Genomic DNA, 24,153 nt, shown 5'->3' with positions numbered 1-24,153 from the left:
GATACTTATTGTTTATGGTTTTTTGATGGTGGAGGAGTTGTCAATTGAAGATGTAAACGTCTCACATTGTCATCTTTACAGCGTTGATGGGCATGATGCCACAATGCAACCACTAACTAATTTTGGTCGGTAGAACAAGCCAATACTTCATTTCTAAATCCTTGGCTGATAAGTAGGGTGTGAAACAACTGATCTCAATCCACGTTTGGATGTTCAAACGAAAGCGGGGAAGAGGGGGAGGGGGGGGGGGGGGGGGGGGGGAGGGATGTGAAGATTATCTCAAAAACTTGCCACAACAGTCAGTTCCATTTGCAAGGCTCTCTTTTCACTACATTTTCCATGTCATACGGTTGAAACGTGGGGACATCGACGTAAGATTGTTAATTGTAATTTTGATTTTTTGGAGTCAAGTTGACAGGATAATTGTCATGATTTTTATGGTAACTTGTATGCAAGACTATTCGTATAATATTTGTCACGATTTTTGAATGATAACTTATATGCAATACTCTTCAGTCACGCATTAAGATTGATAGTTTTCTATGTCGAAGAGATCCATATGTCACATGCATTTAGGGATCATTCCACCAAAATTACTTCTATGAGGTTAGAGTTTTTTTTCCCACTTCCTATGGTCTAAATGAGATTTGAGAGTTAGCACAGTAAAATTAAGTCGCAAATAAGACGAATATATTAAACACATCTCAGGAGTAAGATAAGAAATATTCTTAGAAAGTTACAGAGTAAAAATCTTTGAAGAATGTTATGTTATAAGTCAGTTTCTAAATTATTTCTCTTTATTGACTTCACACTCCTTCTAAGATAGACTCAAGTATGTAATTGATGTTTTTGTTTATAAATGTGATTTTTGAAAAATATTTCACTATTACGTTATTTCATTTTGTCAAAGTTAATACAATGTATTTATGCAGGTAGTTTTTTTTTTTTAATATAACCTTTATGTGCTTGTCCACTAAGATATTCAGGTTCTGATTTGGGAAACTACAGTTTCTTAAAAATAAGGCAGAAACTTTGAGATGTGAACATTTGCAGCGATAATTGATGTTACTCATATTCATATTTAAAATGTACATATTGTAAAATAAAGGAAACAATCAAGCTCAATATTTAATATATTAGAATTGTTGTCATTCAAGCATTACTTTGTCGCATTGAGTTTCACATTAATTATTCACACACAGTTGTGCTATATTCTTTATGTATAATTTTTTTATTCAAAGCTTCTATTTAGTACTATTGATATTATTTTACAAAATCATATATTACATGATTAACATACACGTCCAACGCACGTGACGAGAAACTAGTATATCTATACATGTCGATCTTCTTCTCTTCACATTTAGCTAAAAAATGAAAATGTATTATGTATAAACTTCGGACAACTAAAGATGAGACTTTTACTAGAGATCACATTTGATTTGCATAACATTCTCGGCATGGTTCCATTGGACGGAGTTAATGATCCAAACATGCCTTACTTTTTAAGATTTGATTTTAATTAAGTATTGTAGATTCTCATTTGTTTATAAGGATTAATTAGTAGATCAAACATTTTTTCTTTCTCGCTACTAAACACATGGCCAAAACTGGAAAAAATGACCAACAAAAAAAGACTGCGACTGATCGGGTCAATTCTAATTGAGCCAACCAAGAAACCTTGTTGATCTAGGAAGGCAGCCAAACACCGAGCTTGATACTTTGGTGATGTCTTGAACTCAGCCTGGGGATGTTTCACATTAAGTGCATAGCAGCGTTCAGGACGTTGTTGCACATTTACTGGATTTTACTGCATCAAATTCCAGCACTTTAGAGTCTTATTCCAGTTTTCTGTGACCAGCATATTCCACTTTGGGATCCAAGCCAATTCCTTGACTGGAAGGTCATGCATTCCTGCTATTACGGGTTGACTACCAGATTGGGGCAACACTTGCGCTTGCTTCTCATAACCTCCAGAATGACAGTTATCCCATCACCATTCCAAACCTGTGATACATGATGGGGTAAATCTAGTTGATAGCAAGGCTGCTCTGTATGAGTTGTTGGATATGCACGGAATGATTGTGTTTGATAGCGAGGCTGCTCTGTAGTTGTTGGATAGTCACAGAATGATTGTGCTTGATAGCTAGGTTACTCTATATGGAAAGCAGCTGGTCGATAGACATAAGGTTGTTGCAGCATATTGATAGTGTTCCCACATTACTAGGTATATTAGGGCCTCTCCAAAAGCAGACCAGATAACCCTCCCCGTTCACACAATAATGTGAGGGCTTTTTCAACCTTTTTTTGCTGGTGTTTGTGCCCCCAGAAATTCTTGGATTTCTTATACATGATACAAAAGATGTTTTTTAGTTGTTGCAAATTAATGAAGATTGATCATTAATTACCAAAATTATTTTACATGAAAGAGAGATCAAAGATATATCTTTTTAAATTTATTAAGAAAAATAAGTATCATAAATTTTAATATGCATGTATTCTGTTTCATTAACCTTTTTTTTTTTTAATGTAAATTGACATAAGATATAACAAAAAATTGAATGAATTTGTTATGTCGAGAGATAGAAAACCAAGCCTAATGGGTACAAACTCCATGTTTGCGAATTTCTTAAAGAGTATGCAATAAATATAAAATGCATTACTTAACATGAATAAGAAATAGATAAACAATTGTGTGCTGCAATATATTATAGCCAAAAGTTTATTCAATTTTTCTTATTTTTGATCTTGTTTAATTTTGTCATAGTTAAAGCTTACTTTAGAAAAAAACAATTTATCGCTAATGTAAATTATATGGTGAAATGATTGTGTTTGAAGTATAACTGTCTAAGGGGTCGGACCGGTCTGATCGCGAACGTTGTAATCGGTGCTAGGAGGGGATTAGGTAGTCAGATCGGGTTCAGAGAATCAAATCGATTAAGGAGTAATATGTTAGGGAGCCAAATCGGGTCTGAGATTTCATAAATTGAACTCAAACTTAACATATATAAGTTATAAAAGTTGGAAAAAAACAACTTTTAACACAATTGTTTAAAACATAATCAACAATTATAAAGTATTTAAAATATAGCAACTTCTAATTTGAACGCACTTGACCACTTCTTCTTTAACTAAATTCTGGTTGACTTTTGACTTAAAGAAGAACACAAAAGCAAAAAAAAACTTACAGGCACTATTGGGACCTCATTGGTCAATAGTACAATAACGATCTCTATTAAACTTGACTTGTTTATCTGACATGCAAGGAACAACTTATTGTAGCGCCGCGTACCTTTCTTCCGCTCTCTTTGGTTTTTCTCCATGAAAACAGTTCAGGAAAAATAAATAATAGGTTTAAAAGCTAGATAAAAATTACATAAAGAAGTCTTGATTCGTCTTGATTTTACTATTCATACTCGTTAAATGTTATTACTCAACTGTATACTACAAGTTTACTTGTGCTGATTCATTTTTGCTACTACTTACTGGTCTTGTTATTTGTTTCTCCTAAGATGAGCTTTTATTGTTTGAGAAAATATCAATAATTTCATGTATAGTACAAAAAAAAATATCAAAGATAATTTTAAAAAGAAGCAATACATATATAAGTCTTATCTCTCTGGTAGTGTTTAAAGACAGTGCCACATAAATAGTAACACACATAATGATGTAGCAAAATCATGAACGTCATCGACTGTGACTATGTTTCTAGTCTCCTTGAGGAATTCTACCCACTTACTATCTCTTGCATAATTTCATATTCTCTCATCCCAGTAAAGTCTACCATAGATTTACAAATTATCTAGAAGCTATCATATAAAACAATTTCTCTTCACTAGCTTTTGGTTACATCGCCCACTTTTTATGGTATTTGTATAATTTTGGCCCATATACTTCACAATGGTAGAAAAGGTATTATTAGTGTTGAGGCACGGATGCATCAGCATTACCTCTTTCATAGAACTACAAAATAAGAAAAAAATAGTAAGTTACTCTTAAGAAGATATGTTTCATGGAAGTAAAATAGCACAATTCTTTTTTATAGATCGTTACTCTGCAATCTTAGCTTTATCAAGACAGTCTAATAGATGTTCCATATCTTTGGGTAAATCTATCACTGCGTCTCTATTAGTCGGGTACAACATGATTGGGCTCTCATGACGGTCATGGTTGAGCTGTGGAGGCCAGAGACACACCTTTCATCTCCACACTGGTGAGGCCACGATCACGCTCCAGGATGTTGAGATCATATTTGGATTACGGGTATATGGAGAGCCATTAAACAATCGGGTTGAGCCTCCTCCTGGTAGGACATAGACGACGGAGTTGACTAGGCTCACCTGGTTCGTGCCTGTGGACCCTGCTATTATCTCGGGATAGAGTTGAGTGAGGATTAGTGTCCTCTGCCAGTATTTGTGTGACTTGCCTCCTGCTCACGACGACACTGATCAAGTGGTTGTTGATCGTCATGTCCGTTTGTACTTGCTCATTATATTCGGGGGCATCATGTTCCCGAACACATCAAGTGTCTTTGTCAGCTTACGGTATTTGATCTTCTTGGAGGGTCTAGACCGCTTGGGAGAGTACAGCTGGAGCAATGCTATTTTGGTGTACCTCTACCGATGTCTATGCCGAGTATCCATTGACCGTAGCAGTGATATGTGTGATTTTTTGCTCAATTCCAGGTAAAATATTTAAATATGTGTTCCTTTATTCTAATCTAAATACCCTCTTGAAACAATGACTAAAAGTCACATGTTTTAATATCATTTCAGTTATGGGTGTGGGATAGGATGCTGCCTTTCCAGCCCGTACCTAGGCATGACCTCCCGGATGAGATGCCCTATGCGGGGAGGTAGATGGCAGGTATTGACCGGGATATGAATATTCACCACAATTTTCTTCCATTTCGAGACCAGCTTGATCACTAAGTTGTAGCTATATCTTATACAACTATTTCTATGGACCCCGCACGCTGGATTTTTGGATTGATTGCCGGCCTTTTGCAAGACTAGTCAGGCCGTGTAGATGTCGCGGTATCTATTGATACACCTGGACATCGTTGAGGATCTCATGCCCGATCGCATCTTACGATAGTTTGGGCATCAATAGAATATACCCCCTCCTCCTCCCCCCCCCCCCCCCCCCCCCCCCCCCACGTTCAGTATGAGCACTGCCACAGGTGTTTTCTCATGAGCCTGCTGAGCCGCAGATGTCTTCTCATGAGCCTGTCGAGCCACAGGTGTCTTCTCATGAGCCTGCCTAGCCACAAGTAAGATTTTTATTCAATATTAGTTTAATATTACTTTAATTTTTTAACATTTATTTGGACCTCGAACAGCACACCGCTCCAGCTTCAGCCTCTCAGCATCCCATCCATGAGACTACTTCAGATTCTGCACCAGACCCACCTCAGGAGCCCTCTCAAGAGCTTACTCAGGCACCCGTCGATACACAAGTTTGATTTTTTAACAAACATTAATGTATTAAATATAAATAATGATTGATACTAATTTTTATATATTTTTCAGGTTCATTCTTAGGCGTCTGCGGTCCCATCTCCTGACGAGGATGATTAAAAATCATAGAGATGCAGGCAACCATGGACTTTATGGAGGCTGAAGTTGAAGCTATGGAGGCTAAAGCTGAGGTATTATCACTCTTCCTTTCCAGATTTTTTTCTTCCTGTGATTTTTTGAAGGTGGAGGAGTTTCCAATTGAAGATGTAGAACTCTCAGACTGCCATCTTTACAATGTTGACGGGCATGATGTCACAATGCAACCGCTAACTATTTTGGTCAGTACAACAAGCCAAAACTTCATTTCTAAATCCTTGATTGATAAGTTAGGGTGTGAAACAATTGATCTCAATCCCTGTTTGACTGTTCGAACGATAGCGGCGGGGGGATGTGAAGATTATCTCAAAACATTGCCACGACAGTCAATTCTGTTTGCAAGGCTCCCTTTTCACTACATTTTCCATGTCATACGGTTGAAACGTAGGGCCATCGACGTAAGATTGTTAGTTGTAATCCTGATTTTTTGGACTCATGTTGATAGGTAATTTGTCATGATTTTTTATGGTAACTTGTATGCAATACTGTTGATAGAATATTTGTCATGATTTTTTATGATAACGTATATGCAAGACTCTTCAGTGCACGCATTAAGATTAATAATTTTCTAAGTCGAAGAGATCCATGTGTCATATGCATTTAGGGATCATTCCACCAGAATTACTTCTATGAGGTTAGAGTTGCCTTTTTTTTTTCTTTTTTTTTTTTTTTTTCATTTCCTATGGTCTAAATGAGATTTGAGCGTTAGCACAGTGAAATTAAGTCGCAAATAAGCCGAATGTATTAAACATATCTTAAGGGTAAGATAAGAAATATTCTTAGAAAGTTAGAGAGTAAAAACCTTTGAAGAATGTTATGTTATAAGTGAGATTCTAAATTATTTCTCTTTATTGACTTCACACTCCTTCTAAGATTGACTCAAGTATGTAATTGATGTTTTCGTTTATAAATGTGATTTTTGAAAAATATTTCACTATGATGTTATTTCATTTGTCAAAGTAAATACAATGCATTTATGCGGGTAGTTTTTTTTATTTTTTTTTATTTTTATTTAATATAACCTTTATGTGCTTGTCCACTAAGATATTCTGGTTCTGATTTGGGAAACTACGGGTTCTTAAAAATAAGGCAGAAACTTTGAGATGTGAACATTTACAACCATAATTGATGTTACTCATATTCATATTTAAAATGTACATATCGTAAAGAATTTTTGTCATTCGACCATGTTGACACCCAATTTTGTCCCTCCTTTATTTCAATTTATTTCTTTGAGCTTCTAAATTTATTGACGAGTTGAACATTTTATTTTCACTATCACTAATTTTCACTACTTTACTATCAACATTACGAGCATTACTTTATCACAATGGCTCGTCATCATTTTATCTTCGAATTTTTGTGTTCGTTAAATTAATTATACTTTATCAAGTCTTTTTTTTCTTTTATATTTATCATGGTAAATAAGTGTACTAGTTATTAAATTAGAAGCCCAAAAATAATTAAATAGAAAGGATCAATAATTCAGCCAAATTATTAGCCCATACTCTAATTAATTCACCCCAATATTTCAGACCAGCCCATATGTTTGATTCACCCAGCCCACCTTTTAAACCTAAATATCCAGCCCAACACCTCAACCCGACCCAATTTTATTTTCCTAAAAACCTAACCCTTCAGCCGACACCCCCATTCCTCTTCAGCTCTCTATCTCTCCTCTATCTTCATCTCCTTACCACCACGCTCCCCTCCACTCATCTCTCTCTCTCTCCACGCTCTCTTCCACCTCTCCTTGTCCCCCACGCCTATCTCTCCACTTCCCCTTGTCTCCCACGCTCCTATCCACTCATCCTTTTCCTCCGCTCCCTTACGCTCTTCCATCTTTCTCTCTTCTTAAACCCAAACTCTATAAAAGGATGGTGAGTTGAATCGAGGAGGGGGAGACCGAAAAATCCCAAGGATCTGGAACCACAAAATCCCCTACAAAACACAAGTTTTAATCATCAAAGATAGCCTTACTCGAAAAAAGAACAGCCAACAATTACTCTATTTGTTTTTGGTTGGAAACTTTTGTTACTTTAATCGGGTTCTTCGAGTTCGAGCATAAATCCGAGACGTCGACACCCCAGTTCATTGCACACAAAAAAGGTAAACCTTGATACACTCATTGTTTTTAATCTTTAGTTTCTGCTTAAATCAAAATTCTAGCTTATTTCTGCTTTTCGTAGTCGTTATGCAGTTTCTTTGTTGTCCTTTATTTGTTTGATGTTTGGGAGCTGTTAGGATAGGTTGATAACTGCTAAAATGAATTTAAAAGACGTATACTGTATTTTTGGATATCTAGACTGAATTTCCAGGACTCATAACCTATTTAAAGTCGAATATACATAGGATATACAGTGGGTTATCAAGGTAAGAAGGAGATATACATTCGATATACATCTGATATACACACCGTGGTGCGTATATCTTAGGTATATTGTGTATGTGATTAAGACAGATCGGCACTGAATCATCTCCATAATTGTCTTGCATTTGTAAGTTTAAGTTTCCTGTTTTGGTTGGTTTAATATGATGTCTAGTGCCACTTTACTGACTTCGGATAGATTAGTCTATTAATGGGCCCTTTATATATTTGTCTGATATGTTTCTCCTCTTAATCTATAATTTAGTCAATTCATGAGTTTTTCTAACATTAGTTTTTTTTGGTAGCTTAGTTTAGGAATCATACATGCTATGATGTTATCTGGTTTGTATGCATTGGTTGGTTTAGCCTGGTTTAGTTACTGCTTTAACCTCACCTGAGTTAAGATAAATTTACCTAATCATTGGCATTCCTATAAATTCTGTTTAAAGTGGAAATTGTCCAGTTAGGTATTCATTAGAAGCTGTTTAGTCCATACCCTATTTGAACCTGATCCTTGCCTAGTCTGGTCAGTCACATACCTTAATAACTCTGTGCTTGATTCATGTTTGTGTTTTGGCCTGTTGATTCAAAGTAAGATATTTGCTCGACTACTTTGACTATCTCTAATATGTATTTAATTATGAGAAGGTTCATGTGCTAGTGGTTTGTATATGTTATTATTTAGCTTTAGCCTGTGTTGAAATACTGTTTGGTAGTGTTAGTGATAGGTGTCATTCTTATCTAATATAGATAAGTGAGATTAGACATTGGCATGTTTGTATCTATTTACTTAGTATAGTCTCATGATATGAATGGTAACCTTGTTTGGGTTTCAATTTGAATCTTGTACATGTCCATATGCTGTTTGGTCTTAGTCCTTGCATTAACCCTTCATAATGTGATCTCTTAAGGTCATTAGATGTTTCTTTTCGAAATTTGTGATTGATTGGTTTAGAATAAAGTATAATCCTTTCTTCCTACTTTATAGCCTGAATGTATTCTCAGATATGCTCAGATGTGCTCAATGATGAATTTTGTTTAAGCCTGCCTCGTTTCCTACTTATAGTTTGATTCAAAATCTTATTCTCTTTGTTCTGTTGTGAAGCTAACGTGATACGATAGCATACTTAAGGCTTATTTATGTTAGTTTCCATAGGGGCCAGTAGGAGCTATCTGTAGTTTTGTTGCTTGATTGTTACAGTTTAACCTTTAAACTTAAGATCATATTGTACTCTCAAATTTCTGTCAACTTAAGTGATACAATTGTTACTTGTGCCTTGCCCTGTTAACAACCCAAATTAATTAATTCCCTGTACTAATTCTGCTGTTACTGTTTGCATATTTGTGTATATGGAAGAATGATATTGCCCTCTGTCCCCCCCCCCCCCCCCCCCCCCCCCCCCCCCCCCCCCTCCCTGTCGTTTGATATTTTGGGAATTTAGCTTAGTGAAAATGTGATGACAGTTGCTGTTGGGCAGAAGCAAGCATTGGTGTCTCTTCTTTTATCTGAAAGTTGTATGATTAGTATCGTGGTCAATTTTGTGAAGTTCAGTGTCACTGCTAATAGCTGCTGTCGCCTAGGCATGTTTGTAGTTAATGTTGTTCACTGACACTGCTGTGCAGATGCAGTTTGCCGAGGCATATTGTGCAGTTTTCCCTGCATTGTTCATTGCCACTTCTTTTTCTGTGCATTAGTATGGGATGCAGCCAGTTAGTTTTGTGGAGTACACTGCCACTACTGTGCAAGTTTGCCTATTTTCTAGTGTTTGTGTTGCATCTTATTTTGTGGTTATCCCATCCTGCGATTTAAGGGATTGGAGAGTCATTTCCCTCTTGGATAGTTTAGACTACAATTTATCCATGCTTAAACATCTTCATGACTAAAACAAGACAAATGGTTCATCGCATGTCATTTTTATACTGGTCATGAGTTTTCCACCGTCGATAAATGTTTGTATTATGTCAAAGTGCACCATTATATATGTGCGTACTGATATTGAACTAATGCGAAACCCTTCTACTCTCCTTCTTCCTCTTTGCTATTATGCTACTGCTATGCGATATACATGGCATATACACCATATACACAAGCTACTGATTTTTTTTAGTTTACATTGTATATGCTTAACCTTATTCATTGATAATATACTAATCATTTTCTTTTGTTCTTATGCATGAACATCACATATGAGTCCGAGGGGACTCGCCTTCTCCCGTATCCGGTGTTGGGCTAAAAGCCCAACGTAACAGCATGACCTCTTTCCTATCCAGCCTCTGTCCATAGCACAAATAGAAAACAAGAATCTGGGCCAAAGCCAATAAACAGGGACAACCCACAGCAGCAATGTAAAGAAAATTATTGGGCTTAAGCCCAATAATGTGAACAGTTTGCAGCAGTTGGGCCTTAACAAATGGGCCAGATCCATTTAACCTTTTCCTCTCTTCCTTATTTTTATTGTTGTGTATTTTTTTCTGCTTTGTATGACTAACATCTCATCTTATTTTGTTTTCCTAATTTAGGTGAATTCTAGTGAATTAGTGGGACCTCACAAATTTTACACTAACGTTAGCTTATTCTAAGAAATAAAAAGGCAAATTAGTTCAGCGGATAATTCTTCCACTTTAGCTTCTTTCCAACACTTGAAATACATATTTGTTTTAAAACAACCTTCGCACAGTTTACATTGCTAATAGTCTTTCTATAAAACATTTGGAATTTTATTAAATAACTCTTTTTAATTTGTTAGTTGACATAACTCATTTTCTCCAAATACATATAAACGTTACACATCCCGTTTTTAGTTGTTTGTAACTAAACTCTTTTAAGCAACTATTACTTTTCTACAAGTTTTATTTTAAATGACATACTATTTCTATCTACAACTTTAGCAATACTTACAAGATATTCTCTTAAATATTTAAATATTACATCTACATTTTAGCCTTAATTAATTAACATAAGTCCGGTCGGTTAACCATTGTTAATGGGTCTTAAAGGGTGCCTAATACCTTCTCTTTAGACTAATTGAACTCTTACCTAGAATCATTTGGTTTCGTAGACTTTAAAATCAACTTTAGATAAATAATAAACTTTAGGTGTCCTAATTTACCATAAATAATTAGGTGGCGACTCCTGTACTTTAATTAACTCCTTAAAATGAACAGAAATAGGAATCACCAATATGTTGTACTCTACTTTAACCCGGTTAAAATGGGGTATAACAGACCATTTATCGCATTGAGCTTCACATTGATTATTCACAGACATTTGTGCTATATTCTTTATGTATAATTATTTTATTCAAAGCTTATAGTTAGTAATGTCGATATTGTTATACAAAATCATGTACTACATGATTGACATACACGTGCAACGCACGTAGTGAGAAACTAGTATAAGTATACATGCTGATCTTATTCTCTTCACTTAGCTAAAAGAAGAAAATGCGTTATTTATAAACTGCAGACAACTAAAGAAGAGACTTTTACCAGAGATCACATTTGAGTTGCATAAAGTTCTCGGCATGGTTCCTTTGGATGGAGTTAATGATCCGGACATGCCTTACTTTTTTAAGATTTGATTTTAATTAAGTTTTGTAGATTCACATTTGTTTATAAGGATTAATTAGTAGATCAAATGTTCTTATTTTCTCGCTACTAAACACATGGCCAAAATTGGAAAAAATTGACTGCGACCGATCGGTTCAATTCTAACATTTGTTTTAATATAATCAACTGTGCTAGGTTGGTTTTGTTAGCACCAGAAACTGAGAAAATGAGAAACTGACTGAGCTCAATCGTTAACAAATACCATAAAATTAGTTTTACAAAAATTGATAGATGTTGTTCGGTTTTTTTTACATTAAAAAAAAAAATCAAAAAACGGTCGAGGCAAATTAGTATATGCCTAGGACGCCATTTAATTAGGACTTTAAGCGGCTTTACTAGCAACTTGTATATTGCTTGTGTATGTTTCATATATAGTCACATTTTTTTTTTGAGTATTCAAAGCTTAAACTCCTACTCCCATGAATTAACTGCATGACTGCATATAGAGAAATCAAAAGATAGAACACAAATGTGTCGCATGTACAGAACAACAAAAGACATTTTCTCTGAGGATGTTTGATACTTTGGTGATGTCTTTAACTCAGTCTGAGGATGTTTCACATTAAGTGCATAGCAGCATTCAGGAAGTTGTTGCAAATCTACTGGATTTTGCTGCCTCAAACCTCAGTACCTCAGAGTCTTATTCCAACTTCCTGTGACCAGCATATTCCTCTTTGGAATCCAAGCCAATTCATTGACTGGAAAGTCATGTTGACTACCAGATTGGGGCAACATTTTCGCTTGCTTCTCATAGTCTCCAGAGAGGACAGTTGTCCCATCACTATTCCAAACCTGTGATACAACATGGATTAAATCTAGTTAATAGCGAGGCTGCTCTGTATGAGTTGTTGGATAGGCACGGAATGATTGTGTCTGATAGCGAGGCTGCTCTGTATGGAAAGCAGATGGTCCATAGACATAGGGTTGTTGCAGCGAAAATGGTAGTGTTCCCACAATACACGGTATTTTAGGCCCTCTCCAAAAGTAGACCAGATAACCCTCTCCGTTCACACAATAATGTGGGCGCCTTTTCAACCATTTTTGCTCGTGCTATTGCCCCCAGAAATTCTTGAATTTCTTATACTTGCTACAAAAGATGGTTTTTTAGTTGTTGCAAATTAATGAGATTGATCATTACTTACCAAAATTATTTTACATGAAAGAGAGATCAGAGATATATCTTTTCAAATTTATTAAGAAAAATAAGTATCATAAATTTAAATATGCATGTATTTTGTCGCATTGAGATTCACATTGATTATTCACACACATTTGTGCTATATTCTTTATGTATAATTATTTTATTCAAAGCTTCTATTTATTTTGTTATATCGATAGTATTTTACAAAATCATGTACTACATGATTGGCATACACATGCAGCACACGTGACGAGAAACTAATATAAGTATACCTGCCTAGCTTCTTCTCTTCACACTTAGCTTCAAAGAAGAAAAATGCATAATTTATAAACTGCACGCAACTAAAGATGAGGCTTTTACTAGAGATCACATCTGAGTTGCATAACGATCTCGGCATGGTTCCATTGGACGGAGTTAATGATCCAGACATGCCTTACTTTTTTAAGATTTGTAATTTTGTAGATTCTCATTTTGTTTATAAGGATTATTTAGTAGATCAACTTTTCTTACTTTCTCACAATTAAACATAGGGCCAAAATCGAAAAACATGACCGACAAAAAAATCGACTGCCGTCAATCGTTAACAAATACCATAAAATTAGCTTTATAGAAATCGATCGATGTCGTTCGATTTTTTAAAAAAAATTAAAAAAGATTTCAAAAAAGGGTCAAGCGACAAATTAGGATATGCCTAGGATTTTAAAAAATCAAACGACATCGATCGATTTCTATAAAACTAATTTTATGGTATTTGTTAACGATTGACGGCAGTCGATTTTTTTGTCGATCATGTTTTTCGATTTTGGCCCTATGTTTAATAGTGAGAAAGTAAGAAAAGTTGATCTAATAAATAATCCTTATAAACAAAATGAGAATCTACAAAATTACAAATCTTAAAAAAGTAAGGCATGTCTGGATCATTAACTCCATCCAATGGAACCATGCCGAGATCGTTATGCAACTCAGATGTGATCTCTAGTAAAAGCCTCATCTTTAGTTGCGTGCAGTTTATAAATTATGCATTTTTCTTCTTTGAAGCTAAGTGTGAAGAGAAGAAGCTAGGCAGGTATACTTATATTAGTTTCTCGTCACGTGTGCTGCATGTGTATGCCAATCATGTAGTACATGATTTTGTAAAATACTATCGATATAACAAAATAAATAGAAGCTTTGAATAAAATAATTATACATAAAGAATATAGCACACGTGTGTGAATAATCAATGTGAATCTCAAAGCGACAAAATACATGCACATTTAAATTTATGATACTTATTTTTCTTAATAAATTTGAAAAGATATATCTCTGATCTCTCTTTCATGTAAAATAATTTTGTTTAGTAATGATCAATCTCATTAATTTGCAACAGCTAAAAAACCATCTTTTGTAGCAAGTATAAGAAATTCAAGAATTTCTGGGGGCAATAGCACGAGCAAAAATGGTTGAAAAGGCGCCCACATTATTGTGTGAACGGAGAGGGTTATCTGGTCTGCTTTTGGAGAGGGCCTAAAATACCGTGTACTGTGGGAACACTACCATTTTCGCTGCAACAACCCTATGTCTATCGACCATCTACTTTCCATACAGAGCAGCCTCGCTATCAGACACAATCATTCCGTGCCTATCCAACAACTCATACAGAGTAGCCTTGCTATCAAACACAATCATTCTGTGGCTATCCAACAACTCATAGAGAGCAGCCTCGCTATAAACTAGATTTAATCCATGTTGTATCACAGGTTTGGAATGGTGATGGAACAACTGTCCTCTCTGAAGATTATGAGAAGCAAGCGAAAATGTTTCCCCAATCTGGTAGTCTAACATGACCTTCCAGTCAATGAATTGGCTTGGATTCCAAAGAGGAATATGCTGGTCACAGGAAGTTGGAATAAGACTCTTGAGGTACTGGGGTTTGAGGCAGCAAAATCCAGTAGATTTGCAACAACTTCCTGAATGCTGCTATTATTTGTCAGATTTCTCAAAAATAGAAATTCGAAATCAAGCAAAAATGTCATTTCAAGCCAACCATCGAAGATGCACACGAAAAGAAACTATTTGGAATAGATAGTAGAGAAAATATGTACCTTGACAACGTGAATAAGAATCGCCATCGGCGGTCGCTAGTTGCTGATGTTGCTCGCACAATCTCTCTCAGACGCTCACTAACTGCCCTCTGACCTATGAGTTTATTTTGATTAGGGCTAGAATTAGGACTTAGGAAATACTAATATAGGCCTTGCGTGTTACTGCCATTCATAACTTTTTGGCTTAAATGTGTCGTGTGTGGTACCTAGGGCTTTTTATATGGTCATGCTATAATAGATTAATATTTACCATTTATAGCGATATAACCTTTTGTCATCAAACATAGCAATACATATTAGATCTAACTCCCCGCCGCCATCTCTCCCACCATAGGCCGCTTTGTTGCATCACTATACTTGGCTGACCCAAGGCTACAGTCAAACGCTTCTACACCCCTCTGATGGTGTGCCGACGGATTATGCTGCTCCACAAGGCTTCACTCAGTTGCCTTTCATACCTCAGCGATTGCCATCTAGTGGAACTCCGACAACTACTCCTAGCCCGATTAGATCACATGCTACTTCGGAGAATACCCCATTCCTAGCCCGATTAGATCACATGCTACTTCGGAGAATACCCCATTAGTTTGGTCTATTAGATCTTTACCTTTGAGATAGTAGCTCTGAGCCCGACACTCTTACCACGAATCACTCAGCTACACATGGTCATGATGCTCCACAACCTGGCGTGAGAGCATGTATAACAGACTCCTCATCGAGCCTGAGGGAATCAGGTATGACTTATCCTTTTGGAAAACCTCTTTTGTTTATGTTTAGCTCCTAATTTTCTTTATTTAACCTCTAAATATTTTAATATTACAATTTCGATCCGGACGATGCTACGTCGATCATTTCTCATGTCTTAAGAGATTTTTAGAGGGGTGCGCACTCAACTTGAAGCAAGATGCCACCAGGGCTTCGAGACAGATCTTTTAATTCGAATACTATACTTATCTTGATTGATTCCTTATTAATAAACTCATTTACTTTTCATTTTAGAAATAGTGTGCCTGGCTCCTAGAATATGAGGAACAGATAGCCGAAAGCTTCGACAATAAATAATGTCAAATGGGCCAGAAAATGAGAAATATTTCAGGACAAAGAAAGAGCGTGTGGTCATACATGGACCAACACAAAGTAGTTGCAGCAATAAGTAAAAGAAAAGGGAACAGCTTAACATCTACAACATAAGAGAACTATGTACATCATACACAAAACGAGGTTAACATCTACCACATAAGGGAACTACGTACATCATCCACAAAACAAAGTCATTTTCCTTCCTTGCCAAAAACAAAAACCACTAAAGTCCCTTGTGGTAAGCATAGGAGAAGAAGCAAAATATGGCATGCAGTCATGCACAACACTTGTCTGGTCCATTTTCCACTATTGCTCGGGCTCAGTTGTATCACATACTACACCTTGCTCGTCAAACTTCACTGCCACCAAGTACCTTATGCTCACCTTGAGAAAAAGAACAATAGTAAAATGTCAATAAAACAAGAGCGTAAGCTAAAGGGTTTTTCATTTTTGGGCCGTCAGCCGAAATTATTTACGAGCGTTAGCCAAAACATACAAACATATACACTGATTATGTATATTTATGTATAAAATATGTATATTACATGTATATTTATACTCTATACACAAAACATATACATTTGTCAGCTATTATTTTTTTAGATGGTCCAAAAAGGTAATTTTCCCTATATTAATTAAACTTCTAACCACAAACAAGCAATAGCCTCCATGATTTGGATCCAACTTGCATACACTTTACGACGTTAAAAAATAAAATTCATCCATGTTACTAATCTCATATATTGACAATGGTATAATGTCTTTTACCTGTTTTGGGTCATAGACAGCATATTCATTGTACTCGAGGACGCTATCCTTGTGCTCCGACGGAATCAGCTTACCACAAGGTACTTTAATATCATCCTTCCAGACAAAATGCTCGTTCTCATCGGTCTTCTTCCTTCCAAGTCCTTTTACTCCAATTTTCTTCTCTTCCAAGTCTCCAGTATCCTGCTCGCAAATATAAAAAATAAGACGATCAGATCGAACAACAAACTAATATTTGAGTACGTATTTTTCTTCAATAACCTCTTTACTACCTCAGGAGGACTCGAAAACTCTTTAACTGCTTCTCCTAGCGAAGCAACTGCTAATACCAAGAAACCTTCCGGCCTGTCTATAGCTGTGAAACCAAATCTTGCTGCTTCTGCTGCAGCATCCGAGCAAACGATGGCTCTTCCAAACTGCTCACATATATTAACCGTGAGTGAATATGTAAAACTAAAAATATTTCGTAGTAGATGAATTTCTCTACCATGTATCCCGACACGGGAAGTGAACAAACTGAAGGCAAGAAACCTTTCTGCAAGTGCCTCAAAAGATTTGAACTCCTTGTACCTGACGTCAATATCATTTGATCAACAATAGCATTCATCGTCATGAAACAATCATCAGCCCAGATGTATATGCCAATTTTTAGAGATTACTTACCACACCAAAGAAGAGCTTTGTTTGGCAATTTCTTGATCTCATCAAGGGAAGGGCAAGCGCTAAGTTCAACAGCAAATATATTCTCAACTGATGCCCCATAGCTCTGGTGAAACATGCATTTTAGACCATACATACGGCTCAAAAATTTGAAAGAGACAAGTTGGAAAGGAAAATAAATCTTACCATATCTCCAACTCTAACCGGCTCGTAAGTTTTCTCCAAGTAGTTCGATATCATTTTGTAGTCATCTGATTCTTTCTCCAAGGGAGAAACAGAACAGCCTAGTTTCTTGTAACGCTCAAAGAGAGGATCATCAAGCGTAGAGCCAGACATGTCTTCTATAATACGCGAGGCAACATTGATGTCCCGAACAGTTTCATAGGCAGATGCAGCCTTGATAATTTGCAAACAGTAAGATAAATACCTAAATATATAATGCTAAAGATTTGGGGAAAAACACAGAAATGGATTTTACATGCTCAGCAAGATCAGCATAGTCCCTAAAAGTAAAAGGCCTTGTAGACGGCAAGAGCGTGAACCATCTTTGACTGAACTCATACCAAACACCCTCTGCTGCCTGTCCTGTCTCCTTCATTGTTTTTACTTTCTCCACGAAATGCAGGATAATTTCTTCACCTGTAGACGCAAGGTATATGAATTCTTGGAAGGTTCATTACCTCGAATAACAAACGCATGAAGTCCAGAAAGCCTTACATCTTCTCAAATGAAGATCTGTAAGCATCCCTGTAGGAATTTCCGGTGAATCATGTCCCAGCTCCATTAAAGCATACCTTCATCCAGCATACGAGACTTAAGTTTGTTTCAGGTGCAAGAAAATGATAGAAACCGCATGCAATTTGAACGGAGTAATACCTGTAGATCTCCTGACTACAAAGGACTTTCATGAAATTTGCTACCGCGGGATCAAGCTTACTATGTGCAGCGGCAGAACCAAGTTGCCTTAGTCCGAGCGCTCCATGCCTAACCTCTACTCCATCATCCTACACAGTTGAATCATGCTATAATGTTTAGCAAATGCTACATAAGTGTTTTCAAAGAACAAAATTATTTAAGAAGGGACATACGATATCGATAGGGAAAAACTTGTGATGTTTCTTCTGAATCTTCTTTTCCCTTTCCCAGGATTCAAACTCATTTCCGGTCAGCTCTTCAAAGAGCCTAGCAAACTCCTTAATTGCATCATCAACATTTTCCCACTCCTCTAGCTTGTCGTCCGCTCTTATGCTATCACCGATTTTTCCCTTTCTATAGTACATATGCAAACGATTCTCCGGTGACATGATGAGTTGCATAATACAGAAGCTGCACCAATTCGAAAAATCACTTTCCGTAGCAGTAGAGACTATTTAAGAACTAAAAAAACTGCAGAACTTGCGGGCATTACTTGTTGAGTTTGTTCTTTTGGTTGCAAACAGACAATGCACAATTATACAATAGCCCATCTTTCTCCAATATTCTTGCGCCTTCATCCTGCATCTTCGTGTCTTTGTGGACCCCTCTTTTTCCAAACACTTTAAGCTGCAACAAACAAAAGACAATATTTGAAGCAACCCTCAAAGTTAAGTAGCAAAAATGAGTAAAAGGGTCAAGCATACCTCAGATGTTATGGTTTCGAGTGCCTCCGCACTCGGATCCATCTTATCAAGGGGAATACCTCTACCTTCTACCGCAATGTCACTGGCAATGTCGTATGCATCTAAAGGCTGGGCTTGTTCCTTTTCAATACTATCACTCAACCAAGCCTCCCTCACCACGGGTATACCCTTCTCCCTGAGAAACAATAATACTTCATATCGGAGGCGAATGCAACACACCCAGTTCAGCTGAACCCAATAAATTTTTGGGAAAGTTACACATTTGACCCGTTGGCAAAAAATAATTACATTCTTTAGCCAAACATACAATAAATACACACTATTATGTATCAAAATGTACATTTTATGTATATTATGCATTAATGTACATAAATATACAGTTGTTGGCTATTATTTTGGTAGGTGGTCATTTATGTCAATTTCTCTAATTTTTAGAGTGCATATTATGCATCAATTTCTCTCTATCTATAAAATTAAGTTCAAAGCCCATAATTGCAAAAGTGCAATAGGTTCAATGGTAAGAACATAAAAATTAAATTTAGCAAGATCAAATACTGGATCCACCTCTGGCACCTATCGTTACAATATGAAAGGCCCAATAATTAATCCAACTAATGAAGTGTCAATTAAATATACATACACAGCTTCAGCTACTTTAGATGAGCCACCGCGATCTCGCTCAGCTGGAGAAACTACTAGGCAAGACACCCCTGCCAGAGGGAACACTTTTAGTTTCCAAGCAACTTAGGAAAGTCAAAATACATAACAAAATTAAACTGAACAGTTACCAGTGATAGCGTTGTTCACTTTTCCACCATATTTCTCAATTTTCGATTTCCAGTATTGCTGTGCAGAGAGAACAAACTCTTATCAACATGAACATACATGAAAATGAGGCCAAATTGACATAAACTGAAGTACATACATGGGTTCGAGTGAGACGACCAGCTAGAGATATCATCATTCCATCAAATGGCTTTCTTGGGGCAGATATTTCCCTTCGGGGACGGCTCTTTTTGGGGTCTCCACATTTCTTGATCAGCTACGAGAACATACAGAAATGGTCAAATTTTTCCATCTCACAACAAGAGATGTAAAGAGAAGTTTTACGACATTACATCGGAGATCGGAGTACTTTCAACAGATTTAGGGGAGATCGGAGTACTTTCAACAGATTTAGGGAGTTTGAGAGACTCGTCTCTTCTTGGTGGTTCCCTAGTGCTGTAAATACAACTCGACCACTCGCTATAATCTCCAACACAATGATAACTGTCGCCATCACATTCCAACTTGCCACCACAAATGGGACAATTGTCCAGCGGCCCAAAGAACATTATGTCTTGACTGTGCAAGAGAAGGTTGAGTAAGGAAGAATCACAATAAACCGCGCATGAAACAACAATAACTATGCCTCAATTTTAAGATCAGCTATATGAATAATTGAATTCACATAGGTCCGGTCACTCAACTTTAGTCTAAAATTCAGCTATATGAATAATTGAATTCACATAGGTCCGGTCACTCAACTTTAGTCTATCTCGGTCCAATATTATTATAGATTATATACACTACCTCCGTTCCATTTTTATGTAGCGGGATTTGGAGTCGTTCTGGTTTCAAATATAAAATTTTTGAAAGGGAAAGTTACACATTTGGCCGCTTGTCAAAATAACTACAACTGCTAGCCATATGTACAAAAAATATACTCTAGTTATGTATAAAATATGTATATGTATACATACATTAATATACAAAAAATATACATTTAGGGGCTATTATTTTGGTGGACGGCTATACAGTGCAAATATATATATATATATTAAACTAAATTTACATATTTAGAAACTATACAATAGTTAAAGATTCAAAATATTAAAAATACTCGGAAAGAACAATTGTTAAAAAGAAGAACCACTTTTTTGACACCATAAATTGTACTAATGCCACAGAAAATGAATCAGAGTGAATAATATTCATCACCTTTATGATGCAGAAGTTCATCTCAATTATACAGTCATTATGGTGCAACATTTTTTTTTAACACACTGTATTTACTTACCATCTAGGAACAACAGCATCATCGTCACCAGCGGAATGCTGGCCATTTGCTTCAAGGATTTCACGCATTTGCTTGACTGAGAGATGCTCGATTATAGTCTTACAGAACTTCTCAAACTCGGCTTTAATATCGGCCATCGATTTTCCATCTTCCGGGCCAGCATCTTCTTCAGTTTTTGCCTTTTTGGGTGAGGCAGAGTCTTGGCTCTTGCTCTCTGCCTTTTGTTTCCTCGTCACCTTTTTCTCTTCACTTGCTGCATGCGCTTGAGATCGAGTCTCGTGAACCTTCACATGCATAAAGTACAATACTACTTTTGTTAGCACATTTTCGAGTTCACTACTGTTTTTAGCCGACCCCAACTTTTTTGAGACAAAAACGTACTCCCTTCGACCCAAAATACTTGTGACATTTCGCTTCTCAAGAGTCTAACTACTTGAACTTTGACCAACATTTTAAGATGTATTTTTTGTCATATTGATATGAAAATAATTGCAACTTATAGTACTTTTTTGTATAATTTCTGCATATCTAAATTTTAATTTTAAAACAATGAATTAAACTAATCTAATTTAGCTCCGAAAATTAGTCTAATTGACTCTCGAGAACCGAAACGTGACTAGTATCTTGGGAGGAGGGAGTACTATTAGTTGTTGTAACTTCAACACACTCAGAATTAGCTAAAAGATAATTACAGGTAGCATCCGTAAAAAGTGAAATTACTAACAGACTAGGTGCTACATCATGTTAAATTACAGAGCTGGTGTGTAAAATTACTGTTAGCATATATAAGTTAAAACCCTCCAAGACAATGTTCCAAAAGTTCTTACTCGAATTATACATTTAGAGCAAAGAAACGTTTGCTGCAATCTTCTCACACATAAACCAAATACTCCCTCTGTCCCAAATTATGTGTCAAATTTCTTAATGTTGATCGTGAATACGGACATAAGATCTTTAAGTAGGCGTTTGGCCATGAAGATCAAATATTTTTCACTTCATTTGGAATTTTGACTTGAAGTTGGAGTTGGCGATGGAGTTGTGTTTGTTTATAGTTTTTTCAAAGAATATTTGGTTGTTTGAATATTCAAACAAAGATTTTAGGTATTTTTCAAATCTCAAATAGAACTTCAGGTTGTATTTGAAATTTCCACGGAGAAACACTGATTTTCAAATAAAGTAAACTTTTTTTCCAAAAAGGTGAAAAAAGCCAAATAGATAAATGTTTTTAAAATAAAATTTACATATTTGAAAATTATTACATAAAAAAAATGTTATAAATCACAATAATTAATAATATAAAATATGAAAAGAATATTATTTATATTTTAGAAAAGAAAAACTGTCCGCCACATAAATTGGGACGGAATACTACAGCATATGTCAATATATATTTAAAGGCGTCAAAGTTATCTAATTAACTCAACCACTAACAGGATGCATTAACACCATCAGTAGCATGATTTATGAGGCGTTATTTCCCATATCTAGTATGAACTAGTAACTTAAACCAAAAAATTTACTGACTTACAATCCACTAAATATGCACTACATCCACAAACTTACAAAAATAAACACATGCATAGTATTTTGCTACTACAATTTCAAGAATTCTCCTTAGTTGTACTACTACCAATTTGGGTAAAATCCAAAATTTCTCTGAGAAAAGTGAGAGTGACTAATTGAAAACTAACACCAAAGGTACAAAAATCAAACTTCTATTTTGAAGATTCAGTGAAAATAAAGTGAAAAGTAGTAAAATCAGAAGTATAGAACGAACCTTCATTTTTATATTCCCCTTTTGGTCACCACTTGAATCAGCAGGAGTCAAATTAAAACAAGTACTTTGCCTCTTATAAATATTCTAGGGACTTAATCAGAACAAAAGTTGAAGCTATTTTTCTCGAAATTCTTTACACTCCACGTGGTATATAGAACAAGAAGTACAGAAGTGAAGTGAAAGTTTAAACTCATTTTACAGTTGCCAACAAAGAGAGTGAGACGTGCTATGTGTCTCGTGAAAATAAGTTGACAAGTGTACAAACTAGCTGTTACATGCAAGGACATTTGTTCCTTACATTGTTTACTTCGTAATTAAGAAATGCTTTTTTGTTGTCTTCCATAAAACAAATATTTAATCACATTATATTCAAAATTTGTTCCCTTTAATTCATATTTATATTGTGTAGAGCTATTTAACCTCTGTTGCTTTGTTATAACCTGATGTTCCTCGCTCTAATTACGTACCTTAGTTTAGTTAGTATACTAGACACTTACTTAAGCGTGAATCTTAAAAATTGTATTTCTTTTGCAATTAACTGATGTTCTATTACAAGATTCAGTAACTCAATTCGAGATACTGGTACCTATTTTTTGTCAGCAATAAAGCGCACAATTACTATTCAAAGTCACTTGCAATTAAAGGACTCAAGTTCATACATTATAGCTAGATAATTGATGACACTATATCTTGATATTGTCAAAGACTAACGAAACTTATCAGAAGTTAAGTATAAAAAAATAAACATTAGGAAAATATCTATAAAGCGAAATAGACTTCTTATCTAGAATTATTTAGACGAAATTAAATTTTGAGAATTCTGATTTTAAATTTTAAATTAATTTCTAATTAAGAATGGATGAGTTTTACACATGACATCGGTTAATGGCATGCCTTCCATAAATTACATGCGCAATGGGTCATTACATTGCTAAAAAATTATTTGTTGCATACTAATTAGATGTGCTGTCTATACCGTTGAGGTGGAGATGGCATTAATGTGATGAGCAATGATCAAAATTATTGAGGTAGCGAAATATTGTGATTTATGTGCACATCTGCAAAGAGAAAAGTTATAGAGCCCGTTTGGATTGACTTATAAGTTGGTCAAATCAGCTTATAAGTCATTTTTAACTTATTTGAGTATTTAATAAAAATAGAAAATAGCTTAAATTAAGTTAAAAAGTGCTTAAAAGAAATCAAAACCAAGAAGTTGCTCAACCCCAAATTTTTTTTTTTTTTGCTTAAAAGTCATTTTGATTTGACCAACAACTTTACTTTTTTATTCCTTATATTTTCTGTTAATTCCAATACTACCTTTACTTCTAAAACCCTTTAAGCACTTTTATTTAAACACATAACTGTTTATTTAT

General features: G+C 35.6%; 1 protein-coding gene across 3 annotated transcripts; it reads right to left on the bottom strand.

The window, feature by feature from the left end:
• Positions 1 to 15,917: 15,917 nt before the first annotated feature.
• Positions 15,918 to 22,968, bottom strand: LOC132626255 (protein ADP-ribosyltransferase PARP3-like). 3 transcript variants are annotated; one of them, XM_060341063.1, is made up of 19 exons: positions 22,781 to 22,968; positions 21,004 to 21,287; positions 20,127 to 20,288; positions 20,063 to 20,096; positions 19,870 to 19,986; positions 19,733 to 19,790; positions 19,585 to 19,654; positions 18,945 to 19,119; positions 18,734 to 18,867; positions 18,414 to 18,651; positions 18,202 to 18,329; positions 18,043 to 18,119; positions 17,804 to 17,964; positions 17,512 to 17,721; positions 17,329 to 17,431; positions 17,153 to 17,235; positions 16,938 to 17,081; positions 16,666 to 16,851; positions 15,918 to 16,281 (listed from the first exon to the last, which is right to left on the bottom strand). In XM_060341063.1, exons 1-19 carry the CDS (start codon positions 22,784 to 22,786, stop codon positions 16,204 to 16,206), a joined length of 2,448 nt encoding a protein of 815 aa, XP_060197046.1. In that variant the 5' UTR covers positions 22,787 to 22,968; the 3' UTR covers positions 15,918 to 16,203. The 3 variants fall into 3 exon arrangements, with proteins under 3 accessions (XP_060197046.1, XP_060197044.1, XP_060197045.1); XM_060341061.1 differs by having other exon boundaries at positions 20,063 to 20,288; positions 22,781 to 22,967; XM_060341062.1 differs by having other exon boundaries at positions 16,666 to 16,848; positions 20,063 to 20,288; positions 22,781 to 22,964.
• Positions 22,969 to 24,153: the final 1,185 nt, after the last annotated feature.

The sequence above is a fragment of the Lycium barbarum genome, chromosome 2 (assembly GCF_019175385.1).
Source record: "Lycium barbarum isolate Lr01 chromosome 2, ASM1917538v2, whole genome shotgun sequence".
Taxonomy (NCBI): Eukaryota; Viridiplantae; Streptophyta; class Magnoliopsida; order Solanales; family Solanaceae; genus Lycium; species Lycium barbarum.
This window is presented reverse-complemented; position numbering and strand designations above follow the sequence as displayed.